We start from the raw sequence: 19,430 nt of genomic DNA, 5'->3' as shown, positions 1-19,430 counted from the left end.
CCTGCAGTGTCCGTCAGGACAGCGAGGAAACAGGGCAGGAGTGTGCGGGTCTGGCGAAGAGCCCCCGAGCGCAGCCCAAGTCGTTTTGCTTTACCTTTGGCAGCCCCACAGCTGCTGTATCCCTACCCTTAGCCTTCATCCCTCGGGATGGAGAAGAAACCTCCTAAACGCCCTAAGGTGGCCTGGAAGGAGATTAGGGCTCCCCATGAGAGAAAATCTCAACCAGAGCCCTATGAATTGACTGAGGTGCAGCCTCTGCACTGTGGTGAGTGAGGGTCCCCAGCGTGGTGGGCAGGGCTGGGGCAGCGAGTGCCCCCTGCTTGACACCAGGCCCCCTTGTCCTGACAGGCACGGGCAGACTGTGCCTGTGGAGCGAGCCCAGGGCTGGAACGGCCAGAGCTCCTTCCTCTGCTCGCACCCGCCTTTGGCCCCTCTACATCACTGCTCTCTTTCTTCCTTGATTAGGTGCTGATTCCCTGCCTTTCTCTGAAAAGGAGGAGGCCATGGATGTCATACAGAAGTACCTCAGGAGTACAGAAAAGGTAAACTCAGCTGCGCTGGCATCCCCAGATGGTCCCTCTGACTGCCTTCATACTGCGGGAGGGATGCTGGCTGGACAGAACTGCTGCCCTCCAGGCGTCCTGCACTACTCTAAACCCAGCAATGCTCTGGGCCTGCTGGACACAGTTCTCCCAACTCACACTCCCTCCTTGTCTTTCTGTGGTTCCCAGGACGAGCTGTTGAAGATGATGTTCTTGGAGAGCATCTGCAACATCTGCAAAGTCAGCAGTAAGAAGGACTCATGTGAGGGCCTGGCTGTTTTCTGCCATGAAAATAACTTGGCAGAGAAAATCAAGGTGAGGGGACAATATAAGGGGTTGTGGGAGGGGGCAGAGCTACCCAGTGACTGGGCATCCTTATAAGCTGGGGTGGGCAGGGGGACTGTGGGTACCACTGAGATCTCTGCAGTGGGACACAGGGTACCTCTGCGTTCTGGTCCTGGGCAGGGGGCACTGGAGCTTCTGTGGCCCTGCTGACCAGCGTGAAGTCCCATTCCATTTCTGCTCTGCAGGAGCTGCTGGAGAATGAGCCTGTGGACAAGCTTTGCACAGCATTGCGGTACCAGGCCATGCTTGCGATCACCAGCTTGAGGTACCAGCCCAGCCCCTGGTTTTGCCACCACATCCCCAGGGCACAATTATGGCAGCCATGATTGTAGCCAGGAGGCATCCCCCATGTAAGCAGGGAGGCCCTCAGCTCTCCCTTGCTCTGGTCTTCTCCAGATGCTGGAGGAAGCCCTGAAGCTCCCTGCAGGGTCTCGGCTCTTCACCCAAAGCAGGAGGCAGCAGGACTATCTCTACCCCCTGGGCCAACCCCGTGGAGCAAGTGCCTCCCAGCAGGGCTCCCCATCCCTCCCAGGGAGCCCTTCCCAGGGGAGGACCTGTTCCACCCCTGCCTCAAAATCCAGCCACTGCTCCCAACACAAGGTCTCTCTATTTGCAGCAGAGTGAAGGCCATTGAGCAGGATGAAATAAGAGGTCTCTTAAATGCCTGCTTCAAATCTGTCTTCTACCTTCCACCAAGAGAGGACTTGAACATTGCCCTCTACAATCACGTATGTACTGGGCAAACTACTGGAGATCCCATGCTTCTGAATTATTCATGTGCAGACCTTACAAATGATCCTTGCCAGAGGGGTCATGGCCTCGCTTCCCCACCACACTCCTTTCCCTTCCCTCTCACTCTTGCCACAGGCCTGGCAACAACCAGTGCTCACAGCGTGGTCTGCTCACAGCAGTTTTGTGGCCACAGAACCTCTCCCATGCTGTGCATGCATCTGCGGGTGTCCTTCCTTGGTCTTCAAAGGGATTCACAGCAATTTTCTTGCGGTGAGAGGGCTTTCTGGAAGACTTTCAGAGTCTGTCGTTCTCTTTACAGACCCTGCATGCTATGGACCACATGCTGCAGATGTTGGTGGTCAGCCAGCTTACCTCCAACATTGAGAAGCTGTGGAATATCTTGGAGGTCAGTCTATTGCATAGCTCTGTCCCCAGAGTTCTCTTTGACAGAATTAGAGCCTACTGCATAGGAACAACATGGGCAGCAGCAGGAGCCTACAAGGGACATCAGTGACAGTAGCCTCATGAAGGGCTTGGCTCCAGCTCAGGGAAAGCCTGGATGGATGCGATGATTCCAGCCAGGGTTTCAGCAGTACTGCTTCTGCTGGAGTGGGCATCAGCAGCTTCTCTCCTCACAGGTGCTGATATGCTTCACCAACACCCAGAACAAAATTGTACAAGAAAGGGCCATGGAACGGCTCTGGAATCTCAGCAGTTTCATTGCCAGCAATAGCAATTCCTGTCAGGAGGTAAGGAGCCAGGAACTTTCCAGCCAGGCTGTCTCTTCTTCCCTGTTTCCCAGAGCAGCCTACGGCTCAGGAGTACCTGTGAGACAAGCTTGGGCACAGATGGGAGACAAGACTTTGGCATGCAGTTACCTTGAAGCAACGGTGCTTCATCTTTCCTTTTCCTCTGGTCCTCCCATTCCATGCCCTGCTCTCTCACTCAGTTTGACGTGTCTTCCCTCCATTCCTTCCTTCTTGCCATAGCCATCTGCAAAATTTGTCCGGCCTCATCACTGGAGAGACATCATCTGCATGATCCTTCAGACCACGGAAGAGTCCAGCGGAGACAATAAGAAGTGGGCCAACACGATGCTGGATGTGATTCTGAGAGATCCTGCCACCTGGCTGACAGATGTAAGCAGTCTCAGGCTGGATTGCTGTGCCCTGACCTACTCTCCACAGCTCTTGGGCATCCAAAGCCATTTTAAGGCAGAAAAGAGCTGTGGGAAGGGCAGTAATAATAGTGGTAGTGTGGCAAATGGCTGCAGTTACAGCAGCAGCAGCATTCTCCTTCTGTCCTCCCACCAGGTGCCAGAGATTCTGGTGTTCATCCAGAGAAACCTGGGAAGCAACAACGCATCAGCACATCAGATCCTCTTCTCTGTGCTGGATGTACTGGCCATGGAGTTTCCCAGGGATGTGCTGATGAGTGTGCTGATTGACCTTCCTGAGAATGACAGGTACCAGCCCTGACAGCCTGCGTGTTTGTTCCATGAGAAGAGCAGGGCTCAGATGTTCCCGCTGCCAGAGCCAAGGAAAGCTGCAGGACATCCTGAGGAGCAGGCCCTCCATTCCACTGTGCTTTCCAGTGCTGGTGGGCTGCAGCAGCCAATATCAACCATGGCAGCCCAGAGCCCCCCATCAGGCTCCTGCCCTGCCCCTCAATGACAGTGGGTTAGCAGGTTCCCAGACTGCAGCAAGCAAGGATAAGCTCATGTGCAGTAGCCACGGATGCAGAAACAAAGGAAAAATAGCTGCTTAACTTTGGAAGACCTGAGGTTTACCGGGATCTTCAGAGAGATACCCTTGCTTCCATTGCTACCTTGCTTCCTCTGCTACCCCTTAAATGAGGTCTGGGAGAGGATGGATCCTGACTCCCCCCCTTCCAGTGACTCAGTTGCATTTCTTACTCTGAGCTTCTCTGGGTTCACCCTGCCTTCCACCAGGTGCTCAGTTGCCATGTCAGACTATGATTTAGTGTTTCTGCTAGTCTGAGGCTGCTAACACAGCATTTCTCTTTGTAGTACCACCCTGGACATCTGGAACAGATTGCTTTCACTGGCATTGACTTCAGAGCACTTCTTGGCTGAACTGTTCAGTATCCTCCAAAGCCAAATGCTGTGTGGGATCTTGAATGTCACCAAAACGAGGCTGGGCTTCCTTCTTCTGGCTGTGAGTTACCAGACAAGTCATCATGCTATTCTTCAGGGCTCTTTCTGCCTAGCTCCCTGCCTCCCTCCTGCCTTACTCCCAACACTGGAAAACCAGGGCAGGGCAGAGTAGAATTGGGGCCATGCTTGGAGCCAGGGAGAGGGAAGGTGTCCGCACAGGCTGAGCAGGCTGTAGGGATAGGGAGAGGAAGAGCTCATGGACACCAACATCTGGTGGCATTTTTGTGCCAGCTCCTGCTGGTCAATCACCCCTCAAAGGTGTGACAGCAAGAGGCTATACGGGGTCAGAGGGCAGGAGGAAGCCAAAAAGCCATCCTGTATTGATCTGGGTCTGGGGCACAGAGGGACCATGGGGCCCTCCAAAGGCACAGCTGCCCCAGGCCAGGTCGTGCATCTCTGGTGCCCTGCCTTGAGCTGCAGGAGGAGCCAGGAGCTGCAGTGTGCAGAGAGTCTTGCAGCCTCTGCCTGCCTCTCACTGCTGCCTTTATTTCAGGTGATGCATCCCACTGAAGAGAAACTGCAAGAGCTGTATAAGCCAGAACTGCTTCAGGTGCTTTTGAAGGTTAAAAGCCTGCCAATACTCTGGCTAGTGCTCAAAGGCCTTTTGCTGATGTCAGAGAGACCTGAGATGGTGAGCTGGACCTTGTCAAATGAAACACTCCTGTTGGCATCCTGGCGCTGGGGCAGTAGGCAATACTGGGCCTTGGCCTTCCCTGAGAGTCAGGAGTTCGGGTGACAGCCATGGTGTGGCCCAGTGGCTGTTTGGGCAGATTTCCAGGACCTTTCCAGATGGGTTACCTGGGGGCATGTTGTAAAAGGGGGAGGCTGAGCAGGAGACACAGAGTCCTTGTTCACCTGCCCTCCTTCTCCTGTCCCCCCCATCCCTAACAGTGTACCACCTGTCCAGAGTTTGCTGCTGCCATTCTTGTGGTAGCTGCCAGGAAGCAAGGCATGCATGTGGTGCTCCGTAATCAGAGCTTTTATTTCAGGATGGCCATTGCCCTTTTGATGAAAAGAAATGATGTGTTTTGTACAGGCAAGAGGAATAGGGGACCTGCTGCCAAATATCATGGAGACACTGCAGTTTGCGAACAATGCGAACACACGTATTGCTCTGATGGCAGTGAAGATCTTCGCAAATGTGATGAGTCATCCAGGGAAGAGAAGGTTCTCTTCCATTGCTGTGAATCTGGCTTGGAAGCTCCTGCATCTTTTCAATCATGTAAGTCAGCTGCAGGAGGCTAAATTTTGCAAATGTATGCTTGGTCTCCTCTCTTTGCTCCCCTGGGCATTTGTTGGATATCCTCTGGGCCCTGCAGCCCAGCCTGCCTTGTCCCTGGCAGCTTAGTAGTTGTTGCTGGTGTAAGCCTCTGCACTGGGTCCCAGCCTGGCTCCTGTGCAAAGCATCTTCTGACAAAGCTTACCTGCAGACTGCCAAGTGCTTCCTTTGCTACCAGTGCCATGCATCTGTCCAGGTGCTATAGCAGGGAGATGGAAGCTGAGCAGGCAGCATGTGCCTCAGGGGCATTGCCAAGGGCCAGCCCCATCTCCTCCTGGTCCTGGTGCCCAGGGAGCTCTGCCCTGACCTGGTGGGGTGGCTGGAGGAGCACTCTGAGGCACAGACAACCCCATGCTGGAAACCTGTTACATTGCTTTGCATGACTGCACGGCACCTCTGTGCAGAATGTGACTCCAGAGCACCTCCTTTCACATCAGCCATGCCTACACTCATGCTCACCATGGGCAGTGAGAGTGTGTTGGTGAGGTCCACCTGTTGTCCTCCCTCAGGTGTCAAGTGAAGTGCGAGAAGGTTCCATCCGCCTCTTCAAGGATGTGATGGAAGCAGTGACGTTCTGTGAAAAGAGAAGCATGAAGAACGTCGTGTGCACAGGCCTGCTTCCTCTGCTGTTTCAAATGAGTGATGAGACCCCAAGCGTTGCAGAGGTACAAATTTCAGACCTGTCCAGTGTGCAGGCAATGGTGTGCTGATAGATCAGGGGTGTTTTGGGAATTGAGGGCAAGTTTGGCAAGCACTAGAACTCTTGGGATGTGTGTCTGTGCTGCCATCTCCCTACATCTGTTGCTTTGCAGGCCTCTAGGGAAACCCTCATAGCTTGTGCAAAGTTCCTCGGGTGGAAGACGCTCAAGCGCCTGGCCCAGAGAAAGAGAAAAATGGAGATCAAGGAGTGTTTGGTAAGAAAAACTACAGAGCCCTTGCCCCTTTTCTGGGGAAGGGGATGCTGGCAGAAGGGGCTGCACCAGCAGCTGGGGAGACTCTGCAAGCCTCATGCCTTTGTGTTCTTCTCCAGCTGCAGCAGAGCAGGAGGAGAGTGGATGAATACCTGTGGCAGAGCCTGTCATACCTAGACGATTCTCAGGCCCCTTTGCGATATGAGGCTGTTGAATTCATTGGTGAGCCCAGCCCCTTGGTCCCTCTTTCAGCCCTGCCCTGGCAGCAAGGCACAGCCCTGCAGTCCCCAGATAAATCCTGCCCATGCCTGGCCATGCCTGGATGGGTGCCTTCCTTAGGTTTTCCCTTGGGCACTGTCCCTGCCTGCAGCACGGGAGGGGAAGTGGCTGGGCTGGTGGGGCCAGGGTCTGTGCTCATGGGATTGTGTTGAGGAGTGGGGGTCTGATGAGAGTTTTTTCCCTAGGGCTGGCTATGCAGCACTCCAGGAAACAAGGTCGGGAGAAGCTGAATGCAATCTGCAGCGGTGAGTGAGGGCACTGCTGTGTGTGCTGGGGCAAGGGGCAGGGGGCAGAGCCTGGGCAGTGTGCAGCTGTGCCTTGCCCTGCTTTAAGAAAATGCTGCAGGGGCAGAGGAGCATTCCTGGGGCAGGTGGGGCAATTCTGAGCAGTGGCTTCCAGCTGATCCCTATGTCCCACCCATTATTCCTGGCCAGGAAAAGCAGTAGGTGGGGCTGGCATGGTCCGGAGTGGAAGATGGTGGCTCTCTGCAGATTGGGGGTTTTAATTGCTGCTCTGTTTCCTTCTGCTGCAGCCCTCCAGCCTTTGAAAAATGATGCCCACCCAGCAGTCCGTTCTGTGGCAACTGGAGTAATTGACAGATGTCAAACGAATACGGCAGTACGACGACAGAGCTGGCTCAGATCACTGTGCTGCTGCTGTCAGCCTTTGTCAAGATGGCTCTGATTAAACCTCCAATGACACAGCTGTTCCCTTGCATGGGGATACATATCCATTTTTGGACTGGATAGTCAGCAACAGCATGCAGTTCCACTGAAGGACATACCAGATCTTTAAACTGGCATACATTGTTCCTAAGGACCCCATCGCCTTTTCTTCAAGGTCTTTCAAGGCCACTACCCCATCAATGTACAAAATAAGACATGGAAGAACAGTGGGTGGGGGCAATATAGTCTGCAGGGGACTAATTTGCATCCCTTTGTTTCTGCCCCTGCAAAGACGTCCATCCTTAGGAACATGACTTGTATTAAACTTGGATCACAAAGCCTTCCAAGATGTCACACAGGCCAAGTCACAGAATCACAGTTATCAAGGTTGGAAAAGACCTAGAAGATCATCTACTCCAACCATTACCAATAATTCCCAGCTAAATCATATCCCTCAACACAATGTCCAAACATCTCTTGAACACCCCCACGGTCGGCGACTCTACCACCTCCCTGGGCAGTGCATTCCAATGCCTCACCACCTTTTCTGAGAAGTAATATTTCCTAATGTCACTGATTACACAAGAGGCCAACCCCCAGCTCACTATAACCTCCAGGAAGTTATAGAGAGCAAGTCTTTGCTTTCCTGCTCAAGCATCAGGAGAAGTACTTACAACCAGAGAATGAAAAGAAGAGAGTGTAGCAGAAAGCAATCCAAATGCCCAGGGGGCTGAGAAGAGATCCTTATAACAGCTACCAATCTGGAATCAATCAATCAATCAATAAAATTTTAAAATATCATCCCCACAGTGAAGTCTCCCAGGCTGTCTTCATCTTTCACACAAAGCAGCTACCGAGATGAGAGGAGGATTTGTTGGTTGCTGGCAGCAAATATGTGCATACCTTGAGGCTGCACTGATTCCATAGCTATGTCTTACAGGTGCAAAGTAATCACACTCCACTGCTCTGGAAGTGACGGAACACTTTTGCAACACCAACAGTGTAATATAGGAAGCATTACTTTCAGAGCGGCCCTCATTAAATATATAATAACATTAAGTATTTGAAGTAACAAATCTCACTATGATTTTTAATGTGGTTTCTTAAAACATATCAAAAAGGGAGAAACAAAACCACAAAACCAGTGGGATACGTGACTGGGGAAACTAAGAGATTGCAATTCTCAGTGCGCATTCAAGGTCCTTGTCATAGGTTTGTGATGGGATTTTACTCTTCTGGTGCTTCACCCTTGAAAACAGTAGTTCACAAATGTACTGCCAGAAAGCTGGCAGACATGAGCAAGGGGTGGCTGCTAAGTGAGGGATATTTCTCTGGTAAGGGAGGACTTCTGTAAAAGTCTGGTAAAGAGACACGGTCAGTCCCTTCATTACAACTCTAAACATCTCAGTTCCAAAGTTGCAAGTAATGTATTTACATCGACGGAATCATAGCATTACAGAATGACAGGATCATAAAATCAGAGAATAGGCTGGGTTGAAAAAGACTATAATGATCATGTAGTTTCAACCCCTCTTGCTATGTGAAGGTTTGCCAGGCTGCCCAGAGCCACACCCAGCCTGGCTTTCATTGCCTCCAGGATGGGGCATCCACAACCTCCTGGGGCAACCTGTTCCAGTGCGTCACCTCCCTCAGAGAGAAAAACTTCATTCTAATATCCAACATAAAGCTCCTTTGTCTTGGTTTAAAAACATTACCTTTTTTCCTACCACTATCCACCCATGTAAAGAGTCATTCCCTCTCCTATTTATATACACCCTTCAAATACTGGAAGGCCACCATAATGTCTCCAAGGAGCCTTCTCTTCTCCAAGCTAAACAAGCCCAATTCCCTCCTTAAAGAGCTGCCAGCTCTGTTCTGTTCCCTTAGGAACTGTTCCCTTATGGACTGTTACCCAGGAGATCCCATCCAGCAATTCCTTGAGCAGCTACAAGCTTGCCGTCCTTAAGTTCAGGGTCCTGACTCTGCTTTCTTCAAGATCACAAACTCTACCAGGGCTTGACCATTACAGCCCTGGCTGCCTCCAGTCTTAACCTCTCTAATGCTCTCCTCTGCACTGGTGAGCACCAGGTCCAGTAAGGCTTCACCTCAGGTTGGTGCATCTAGTACTTGGACCAGGAAGTTACCCTCAGTCATAAGACGGGTTGGGTTGGAAGGGACTGTCTCGCTCCAATTTGTAGGAGGGAGGCAAGGTTCTTTGATATGTGTATACCCGGCGTGAGATTAAGAAGCAACGGTTCAAATGTTGGTCCAACCAGTTATTAAAAGACCTAGGTGTTTTTTTAGGGAGACGGGGAAGGGAAGGTAGGCGATAGGGAAAGTAGGAAATATAAGCAAGGAGTCTTTGCAGATAGCAAAAGAGATATAGTCACCACGTGGGTCCAGCGAGGTACACAGTAGGTCCGATGATCTCAGGAACTCGTCTGATCACGCGCGGGGATGGGAGACAGCCAGGGAGCTCGCAGCAAGCCGGTCCCGGGGGTTCTTCCGACAAAGTTTTCCCCTCAGGGAATTCTCCGTCAAAGGTATCTTTGGGAGTTTGTCTCCCAAAGTCCACAGTTTAGTGAGGGCCTTTTATCCTCCATTTCTGTGAGGCTGTTTTTCTCCTTAGTTTGGTGTGACATACCTGGCCCAACAGATAAGCCAGAAGGGAGTGGTGCCTTTGTTGCCAGGCACAAGCATTATCGCCTTCTGCAGTGGTCAGCTCCTTCGTGCAGCACCCCTGAAGAAGACTGCTAGTCCTGCTTCTGCTTATCTTTGCAATCATAAGCAGAGGTACTGTGGCACAACAACACCCACCATTCAGGGACCTTTAAGATCACCTGTTCCAACCCTTTGCTATAGAAAGAAAAAACCTCCAAGTAGACCTGGCTGTGCACCGCTCCATCCAGCCTGGCCTTCAATGCTTCCAGGGAACGGGCATCCTCAGCCTTCCTCGGCAACCTGTTCCAGCATCTCACCACCCTCAGAGTAAATAACTGATTCCTAATATCCACTCTAAATCTACCATGTACTGGTTTAAAGCCATTTTCCTTCATCCTGTCACTAACTGCTCTTCTAAAAAGTCCCTCCCTAGCTTTCCTTTCCTGTAGGACTCCTTCCAGCACTGGGACGAAAATGGAGGCACAAATAAACCCAAATTTGGTGTTTTATTTATTTATTTATTTTTTCCCACAGTCTTGAAGCCCATTCTCAAATTCCTTTATCACAACAGAAAGCACAGCTGTGTATTTTCTGCACTTCACAGGACTCTGTTCAGCCAACATATCAAGATCCACAAACAGATTAGCCATACCTTGAGCCGTCCCTGCACTGCACCCCATGCGCTGGTTTCAGCCCATGAATAGCGACCGATGCCAGGTCGGCACTGAGGGCTGGGCCGAGGCTGCACTGTTGATGCTGATGGGTCAGCTGATTTCACTGCTGCCAACTTCGATTCCCAACTGCAGATTTTCACTCTTTGACTTGCTTTGGCAGAATGACAAAACAGCCTCATTTCAAAATGTCTTCCTCTTTTTCTCTCCTTATATTCAAACACACATCTTGGTTTGAGCAGGCAAGTCCTTGTGTGAAGAGGTAAATAATAACAGTCTGTACTTATGATTCCTTTTAGTAGTAAGAATATGCTAGCGTCAGATGGTTCTCTAGTAAAATAATGGAATCGATGCATCTGGCACGAGATATAGAGAAAACAGAAGTACAGTTTTTGTGCTTTTTTCCCTTTCTAGTCTTTGCACAGAAACAATGTTAATTCACTGTGAAGGAATAAAAAAAAAAAAAGAAAAAAAAGAAAAAAAAAAAAGAAAGAAAGAAAGAAAGAAAGAAGAAAGAAAGAAAAGAAAGAAAGAAAGAAAGAAAGAAAGAAAGAAAGAAGAACGAAAGAAAGAGAGAAAGATAGAGAGAAAGAAAGAAGAGATAGAGAGAAAGAAAAGAAAGAAGAAAGAAAGAAAGAAAGAAGAAAGAAAAGAAAGAAAGAAAGAAAGAAAGAAAGAAAAAGAAAGAAAGAAAGAAAGAAATTAAAGAAAGAAAGAAAGAAAGAAAGAAAGAAAGAAAGAAAGAGGAAAGATAAAGCCTTGAAAATTGATTGTGATTAAAAAGAAAACAGGCTGAACGTTAATGTCATGTCAGTGCTAAACACTGCAAAATATTTTGCCACATCAACGGAGAAGAAAGTAACTTTTTAATTGGCTTTCTGCTGTAAATATTGCAGTTGAAAATCACATACATTATTTGTAGTGAGAATGTAAACTGGAATTGCAGATACTACAGCTGCATTACGCATGAAAATAGAATGATTTACTGCTACTTTTAAAAACATTTTTAACATAAGAACGTAGTACACTTGAGTGTTTAAATTTTTTCAAGTCACAGAAATAATGAGATTTTTCTTCCTTTAATTTACAGAATAAGCTGTTCCAAAACCAATGCCTGCTTTTCTTTTGTTTCTGTACAGTTTCTGTGTAATTATTTGTTTATTTATTTACTTCTTTATTTATTTGAATGGCTTCTGATAGCAATCTGTAAGACGCTGTGGGGAGAACAGAAATAAATCACCACATCAGACATTCCGTGCAGAACACAAATCTCTCCTCCTGATAACTCAGCTTTATTCTCAAAGCGACAATTCTGGCTCCAGGTTCCAAGCTCTGCTGCTGCTCAGTACAGTTTGGAACAGAGGAAAATAGGAGAAAAACCCTCTGGAATGCAGTGTCTAGGAAAAAGGAAAAGATTATATATCTGTAGTTACATATCAGTATAAATACTTCTATATTTTTACAGGGTATATATTCTCCTTGCAGAGTTATTCTCATGTTTAGTTCATTCTGCTTTATTGTATCATTCTGTTCTTGCTTCTCCGTGCCCCTAGTAACTGCTGTAATTGCCTGCTCAGAAGGAAAGGAAAAGAACACAGGAGTCCCTCCTGCTGCTGAGCTCAGCCCAGTCAGCGAGCAGCCTGTGGCTGCAGCAGCTGTTTCTGCTCCAGACTGAGGACAGCTAAAACTTCACATACTGATTTTAATTACTCCTCCAGGTGAAAACCCTGACACAGAACTGCATAGATATTTGCCACCTGATGCCCATAACAAAGCGACGACCTGTGTAACAGCATCAGGGTGTGCGTTTAGGGCTGAGCACAGCTTTATAAGGATGTGATGCAAAAGTCAGGCTACTCCATGGGGTGGTGGTTGGTAGGTGTTCAGTCCATACAGACCACCAGGAGAAAACACCACGTGCTTTGCTCGAGCATCTTGGTTACTTATGGGAACACGGCACATCTGGGCTGAACCTCAGGGTAGGATGGTCTGTACTCCTGCCTCTGATTCTGATGTTGATCTGCTGGGGGATTTTCATCAGTCAGTTTTACCCTGGATGTTGAGCATCGTCAGGTGCTAGGGGTCAGTAGGTATCAAACAGTTGGATGGCTAGAACATCACTGAGGATTTGGGGATCCATGTCTGCATTTGTGTTGTTCCACCTGTAAAATAGAGATCATGTTTTTGGATAAAACAGAAGTGCTATTTACCGCAAGACACAAGTGAAGAACAGAGAGGTACTGTTCTGCAGCCAGTCTCAGACATTATTTATTTTCTCCTTTTAACAGAAGCTCTTCCCTTTTCTTTCTCATAAAGATCATAAAGCCAGAAGCTCTCTGTGCTTTGCTGAAAATAGGATTCTTTTGGTTTCAGTATCAAGATGAGTATGTATATAGCCTTTACCATGTTCAGTTCAGTAACATGGCAAATCCTGGACATTTTTATTAGAAATATGTTACTAATCTACCTGATCCTCTCTTGTCTGTGAACACAGAAGAATTTCCATCTTACATTGAATGTAATGGGCAGAGATTTGTCTCTTGTTTGTGAAGGAAGAGGAAAGAAGTAAGGCTCCTGTTTGACAAACGGCCTACAATTTGTTTAGTATCAGTTTAGTATAATAATCTTCATGGTAACTGTTCTGGATTAGATTTGTATTTTGGTTCTTAGAAACTAAAAGAAAACAGGATCCAGTGAGCAGCGCACAGTATGCCTGAGAAGCTGGGTTCAGTGCCTAGACAAATTTTTGGTCCTCTGGCCTTAAAATCCTCAACTTTGAGTGACCACCAACAGAATTGGTTTAGGAAATGTATATGGTTCTTTTCCTCATTATCAGTAGGCAACAAAACTTGAGAACAGTCAGTTCTTGGGTTTCACTTAAAACAACTGAAAATGAGTTTCTTCTCATGAAGCCTACCAGCACCTAAATGATATGTCAAATGCAGAAGCCGCAGTAAATAAAACTTAGATATTTGTGAATTTAAAGGCTAGCAAAGCTTTCAAGAGATAGAAAGAGCAGATCACATAATTATCACAGTAGGAAAATTTTTGCACCTGTGATTTCATAGAATCATTAAGAAGGGAAAGGACCTCTAAGACCATCTAGTCCAACCATCATTCGTGCCCCATGCCAATGATGTCCTTTGGTGCCATAGCTTTATGTTTCTTGAACACCTCCAGGGATGGTGACTCCACGCTCCCCTGGGCAGCCCATCCCAATGCTTGACCACTCTTACTGAGAAGAAATTTCTCCTGATATCCAACCGGAACCTCCCCTGGCACAACTGAAGGCCATTATCTGCTATCCTGAGTGCTCTGAGTGCCTCTCCTCAGGGCACTGTGCACATAACCAGTCCCGAAGAACAAGCAGCTTTTCCAGCCCAAAATCTTTGGTAGTTTGTTTGCTCTCAGGAGGTGGTACTTGCGTTTTCTTGTGTCATTACCAGAGTCACTGCAGCTATGTAGGCAGAATCTTAGAGGTGTGAAGGAAAGTGTAAAATCAAGTAGAAATTTTTATTAAGTTCAGAGCTTTTCTTTTCCTTATATCCTATTAGGCAACACCTTCCTAACTTTAATAATTGCAAGCTTTGGCTTTAAGTCATGGCATAGCATGTTTATACAGCTAACCTCTTCATGCAAGACCTCAGATGGATATCGCAATGACTGTTTTACTCCCTCCTCCCAATAATACTAATGTGATGACAGTGTTTGAAAGTCTGTGGTAGACATCCTAGATGTGCCAAAAATTAAATAGTGCAGGGACTGCAAATTAGGTGTGTTGATCAAGAAGAGAAATCTTATTTCAAAGATAAGGGTTTCATTTCTAGTCTGAGTGTGTCAGCAGCTGACAGGAAATATTAGAATTGTTAGATCTCATTTTGTTTCTTATTTTTTTCCGTTTTCTTTGATTGCTTCACCTTCCTAAGCAGAAAACAAACAATTTTTGGTAAACCTTTTATTTACCTGTTTACTTACTCATTTAATAGACAACAGATTTACACTCTAATCTCTGCATATATTTGTTGCCCATGAAAGTGGCTGGATTATTCTTTGTCTACTTCTCGCTGTAATCAGACTTCTTCTAATCACAGCCTAGATAAAGTGTTGATAAACAACTGTGCTACATAGTCTTGTAGGTCTTCTCCAGTTTTAATTACTTGGTGCTTCTGTGATTCTATGAAATTATTCTGTTGTATCAGGAACAAAATAGTAAGCATCCTTGAATCGTAGAATCACAGAATGGTTTGGGTTGGAAGGGACCTCGTAGATCATTTATTTCCAACCCCCCGCTATAGTCAGGGGCACCTCCTACTAGGTGGATGTAGCTCTTCTTCTGCTCTCTGAAGCTTGAGTACCTTCTGCAGATGATGGGTCCAATTTGGAGTTTTAATAAGGTACGGACTGAAGACTGCAGGCATCTTCTGTGGACTCAGGAAGATGGGTCTCCCAGAAAGCAGCAACTCACTTCCTTAGTGGTACTCCATCAGAGCCCAGTAAAAGGCAGAACTTTGTGTTCATTAATTTATACTTAATTTATATAATTTATTTATGAATATAATTTATTTATATTTGATATATTTATATATTTAATATCTGAGCCTATCAGTTTAATATCCTAATACATTTTTTGTCCTTCTGTGTTTCCAGACTTCCTGCAGTGTGTGCATGTTGTTGCACCCTCATCTGTTTGCAGAAGTGTCTGAGGAGGCAAAACCTTTGCACTGTTCTCACTCTTAGTGTGAAAGACAAAACTGTTTCTTTTTGTCTCAAAGCTTGCTTCATGAGGCCTTTCTGATGGTAAGACTCTGACTGACAACTGCTCATTATCTAGGAGGGTGAATGGTTGCTGTCACCTTGCCACAGTACCTCTGCTTATGATTGTAAAGATAAGGAGAAGCAGGACAAACAGTCTTTTTCCAGAAGTGGTGCTTGAAGGAGCAGACCACTGCAAAAGGTGATAATGATTGTGCATGGCAACGAAGGCACCACTCCCTGGCTTATCTGTTGGGCCAGGTATGTCTCACTAAAGAGAGAGAAAAGAAGGAAAAAAAACAAAACAAAACAAAAAAAAACCTCTTAGGAAGATCCCCTGAGGCCGGCTTGCTGCAGTTTCCTGGCTTTCTCCCATCCCCCGCGGTGAACGGAGGAGTTCCTGAGATCAAGGGACCTACTGTGTACCTCTCTGGACTCCTGGTGGTGAATATCTCTTTTGCTCTCTACAGACACTCTTTGCTTATATTTCCTATCTTTCCTATCGCCCACCTTCCCTTCCCCATCTTCATAAGCAGCTTGGACTTCTAATAAACTGGTCGGACCAACATTTGAACCGTTGTTTCTTAATCTCATGATGTGTATAATATATCAAAGAACCTTGCCTCCCTCCTATAAATTGGAGCGAGACACTCTAGTTTCTGGCTGACTTCAGAAATTCATCTTTGTCCATTCATCAGATGGCTCTCTTCCTTATTTCATTTTCCAAATCCCAATCTGAAAATCTTCTCCTTAGAGGTAATTCAGTCTGACATGATTTTCTTCTCTCTTTTTAATAGTCACTCTTAGTCACCAAATTCAGCTGATATTAATATGCAACGTTCATTTCTGTAAACTTGTAGTTCATAACTTTGTGAATCAGAAGTATGCACAAACAGTACAGAGAAGTGCATATTATGGTCAGATTTAGTTCCCTACCTGTCTTGTAAAGTTTCTTCTGACTAGCATACTTGTACCCATCATTCTGACTCCTGTTTTAGGGTATTGAGCTTATTCTCAGGCCATGATATCTTAAGACTAACAATGTTCAAATCTGGGCTTCAAAGTCAGGATATTTTTGCTGTGAAAGCACTGGGAATGCTTTCTTCATAAAACTTGTTCTCTGCAGGAAAAAAAAAAAAAAGAAAAGAAAAGAAAAGCAAAAATCGTACCAGATAAAAAAAAAAATAATACTAAAAGCTAAAATATTTGTTTTGCCTGAAATACACAAGAACAGATAAAGAACATTACATTGTGTTCCATTGTGCCTATTGTTCCAGGCCATTAGCTCAGGTTGGCAGGAGTTTTTTCTACAATAGCTTAGTACAATAGCTCTGCTATTAAATACATGCATTACGGTATAGTGGAAAAATCTGTGAAGTTTTTCATTGAAAATAATGAATGACTTACTTTTCTAATGTTTAAAAAGTGAATTATTCACTGGCAAATACTCACACTGCTGTCACTTTGAAAAATATATTTTTTCTAATCTTATATTCTGAACAGCTGAAAGTCATGCTGCTAATTATCACCTCATCCCACTTAGCCTTGCATTACTCAGTAAGCTTTTTTATTTTAAGATTCAGGATTTGCTCTCATTTGTAACATGTTGCATAGCTAAACCGATGCCTGGCATCTGTCTTCTGTGTTTGTTTCTTTTCTTTAGAAACGCTTTGTTTATGGTACCTTTTAGCTAATTACTCCATGCATTTTATACAGTGACTCACAAATGAAAATAGGAGAAATTGCCTTCAAGCTGTGTCTTATAACAAACTTCGACAGTCAGTCTGAGTTTAGTATCAGGTGCAGATATTCACTCATTTTAAATTCGCATAAGCCTTAAGAAGTGTGCGCATGTTTTTGAATCCTGTTCCTGGCTCCTTGTTCAACTGCAGACTACTCCCATTGATGGTATGTTCCATGTGGTCTGTGTTGGTGTTATACAAATACATGAAATAAATAATACATATCGACATATATACAATATATCTCTGTACGAATTGTTATGAATATAAGGTACCATACATAGACAATAGTATGTGACAGATAGTGAAGCACAGCAAAGCATGCTGTGTCATATAATACCATATATATTTTTATATACAGCATACACTGTATTTTTTCATTGTGTATGTCTGATTCTCCTGTGTTCTCTATCCTCTTGAAGCTTTTCTGTTTTCTTTGTATTCTGTGTATGTATTAAAATCTATCTTCGAGTGGGCATTTGCTGCCTCTTTGTTTGTGAAATATTTCTCAAATTGTGAGAACATTACTTAGAAGGTCCCATAATAACTGCAGAGAAGTTGAATGCATCCTTCTGCCCATTAACACTGTACAGAAGCTTCTGTTTCCAGTAGAGACAGGCCTGCACTCTGAATTAGCCTCCTGAAAGGTAGAACGCCCTTTATGATTAATCAGGCAAGGTGATCAGCGTCCAATTAATTGGAAAATTAATTTAAAAGGCAAGAGGGTAAGAATTAAGGTTGTGGATAAATCTGTCTTAGTTTCTCTACATTTCTTCTGGTGTAACGGGGCTAAGCAGTAGCTGTCACTGCAAAGGGAATTTTTTTCAGATGCAAAGGCAGCCGTGTATCTTCAGAGGATGTATGGTACCTGCCCGGCATGTGGTAAACAAGCAGGTTGAGGCCTACAAAACAAAATTAATGTAGAGTTAGAGGCTTGCTGTGCTAAACAAGCAACCACTGCCTGTGTTAATACATAAATAAAGCATTTCAAAGGAATGCTTCAACATCATCTCCTCTTAATAATCAGTCTAAACATACAGTGCTGAGCTGAAAAGGTTCAGAGCCCCCTTATCTCTCCAGTTCTTCCTATTATCCAATGTGTAAAACTACCATAAGCATCAGTACCAGTAGCACTTTTTTTTTTCTTATTTCAGTTAGGCAGCTTTGTTAATCAGCTTTTTTCCTACTTCTCAGATCAATTAGCAGCTGCTCAGGAGAACTTAAGGCTTTGCTAGCCTTGTGTTTTTGGGGATATAGTTTTGTGGAGATATGACCCTGGTATCAGGAAGCTTTTTGCTAGTTCAGGCTGTGACTTGGACTAGCTTAGATCAGTGTAACACAGGGAAAGCTGTAGCTGTCAGTAACTGTTGAACAGAACAACCAATTTTTGTTTAGGACTGTGCTAGTGACCTTAAGCATTGGGTTATTTTTGTACCAGAAACAACTCTTCCGTTTTTTGAAAACTGGGCCAGAATATTGAATGTGCAGAAAGAAATGTTACAAAAGGAAAAGCCTGGATGATGATAATTACTAAGGAGGCAACAAAAAATGTGAAGAACACGTTCTCAGAATAGAGGAAATCTCTGTCAGACTGTAGGATACTGCAGTGAATCACTTGTGGATTTGATGGAAAAGTTACTGCAGTTGTGCAACAGAAAGTATGTGTCATATCTTCCCTGTATGATGAAGTTTCTGTTCCTTGCTTATTGGATAGTGCTGTGGAGACCTGTGAATTAAGTCGGCAAACATAAATGTTAGATGCTATATATGCTGCATCATGGATAATATGCCAAACTGCTATGAAGGGCTTTTACTTCTAGCATTAATACATTACAAGATACTGGATTCCAAATTTTAGAAAATTCACCATAAGATCAGGTATCATATGAGATCAGTTATGTCTGTGGAATTATGAAGGAATAGTGATGTTTTTAACTTTGCAGAGTTAGAGAATAACCACATTTTTGTAAGGCAGATGGAGAGTTTCATGTTATCTGTCGTGTGTTTTATGCATGAAACTAAGTGGTCTAAAACTAATCTCTATGAGAACAAACACAGCTTGAGGACAAGAGTCAGTCTGTCACAATATTTTGAGTGTATTTTGAAAAGGCAAAAAAAAATTGTACTGGAATTTGCATTTTGTTAAGATTAGACTATCAAATTTCAAACAACAAGAACACAGACATATTCACGTTTGCATGAACAGAGGCTGTGTGGGTCCTCTGGTCTAAAATAGTTACCGAATGCTTGAAAGGAAAGAGATAAGAAACAATCCTGTCATTACAAAAGCTCGAATCCTGCTCAACAGATACCTACTGATATTCACTTACCTGCATGTCTGAGATTTAAAGGAGAATTACGTTAACTTTTCTGACACGACATTACATTTTCTTCTGTGAGATATTTACATCCTAAAGTAGAGTCTATTAAAAAAAAAATTAAAAGAAATTAAAATAAAATAAAATCATTTCCAATAATGAATACGCCTTTTAAAGTAACTGGAAAGCATTGCCAAATGCTGACTCCATATTAGCAACTTATCATGTCTGAACAAGGGACACGCTCTAACAATGCAGCTGTATACTGGAGGGAAGCCAGGGTGCTTGTTTTTGTTTGTCAGCCAGTGAAATTGCTGAAAAATTGAAGAATTTTGAATTTTGAAGCACAGCTTCAAA

The 19,430-nt window shown here is 45.1% G+C and overlaps 1 protein-coding gene across 1 annotated transcript; it reads left to right on the top strand.

Annotated features, from left to right (window-relative positions):
* Nucleotides 1–6: 6 nt before the first annotated feature.
* Nucleotides 7–7,504, top strand: LOC107306599. The gene is made up of 17 exons (XM_015849898.1): nt 7–265; nt 466–542; nt 732–857; nt 1,073–1,152; nt 1,504–1,615; nt 1,939–2,025; nt 2,258–2,368; nt 2,609–2,758; nt 2,933–3,084; nt 3,649–3,796; nt 4,289–4,426; nt 4,832–5,017; nt 5,584–5,739; nt 5,887–5,988; nt 6,105–6,207; nt 6,450–6,509; nt 6,797–7,504. Exons 1-17 carry the CDS (start codon nt 148–150, stop codon nt 6,946–6,948), a joined length of 2,058 nt encoding a protein of 685 aa, XP_015705384.1. The 5' UTR covers nt 7–147; the 3' UTR covers nt 6,949–7,504.
* Nucleotides 7,505–19,430: the final 11,926 nt, after the last annotated feature.

This window comes from Coturnix japonica, chromosome Z, assembly GCF_001577835.2.
Source record: "Coturnix japonica isolate 7356 chromosome Z, Coturnix japonica 2.1, whole genome shotgun sequence".
NCBI classification, from domain to species: Eukaryota; Metazoa; Chordata; class Aves; order Galliformes; family Phasianidae; genus Coturnix; species Coturnix japonica.
Note: the sequence above shows the minus strand (reverse complement) of the source record. Positions and strands in the feature narration are given on the sequence as shown.

Bases quoted from the DNA above. Each gene is read 5' to 3' on its own strand.
- LOC107306599 (XM_015849898.1), top strand. From the start codon at position 148: ATGGAGAAGAAACCTCCTAAACGCCCTAAGGTGGCCTGGAAGGAGATT. The intron at 266-465 runs GTGAGTGAGGGT...TTCCTTGATTAG, and splicing joins GGTGCAGCCTCTGCACTGTG to GTGCTGATTCCCTGCCTTTC. The intron at 2,026-2,257 runs GTCAGTCTATTG...CTCTCCTCACAG, and splicing joins AGCTGTGGAATATCTTGGAG to GTGCTGATATGCTTCACCAA.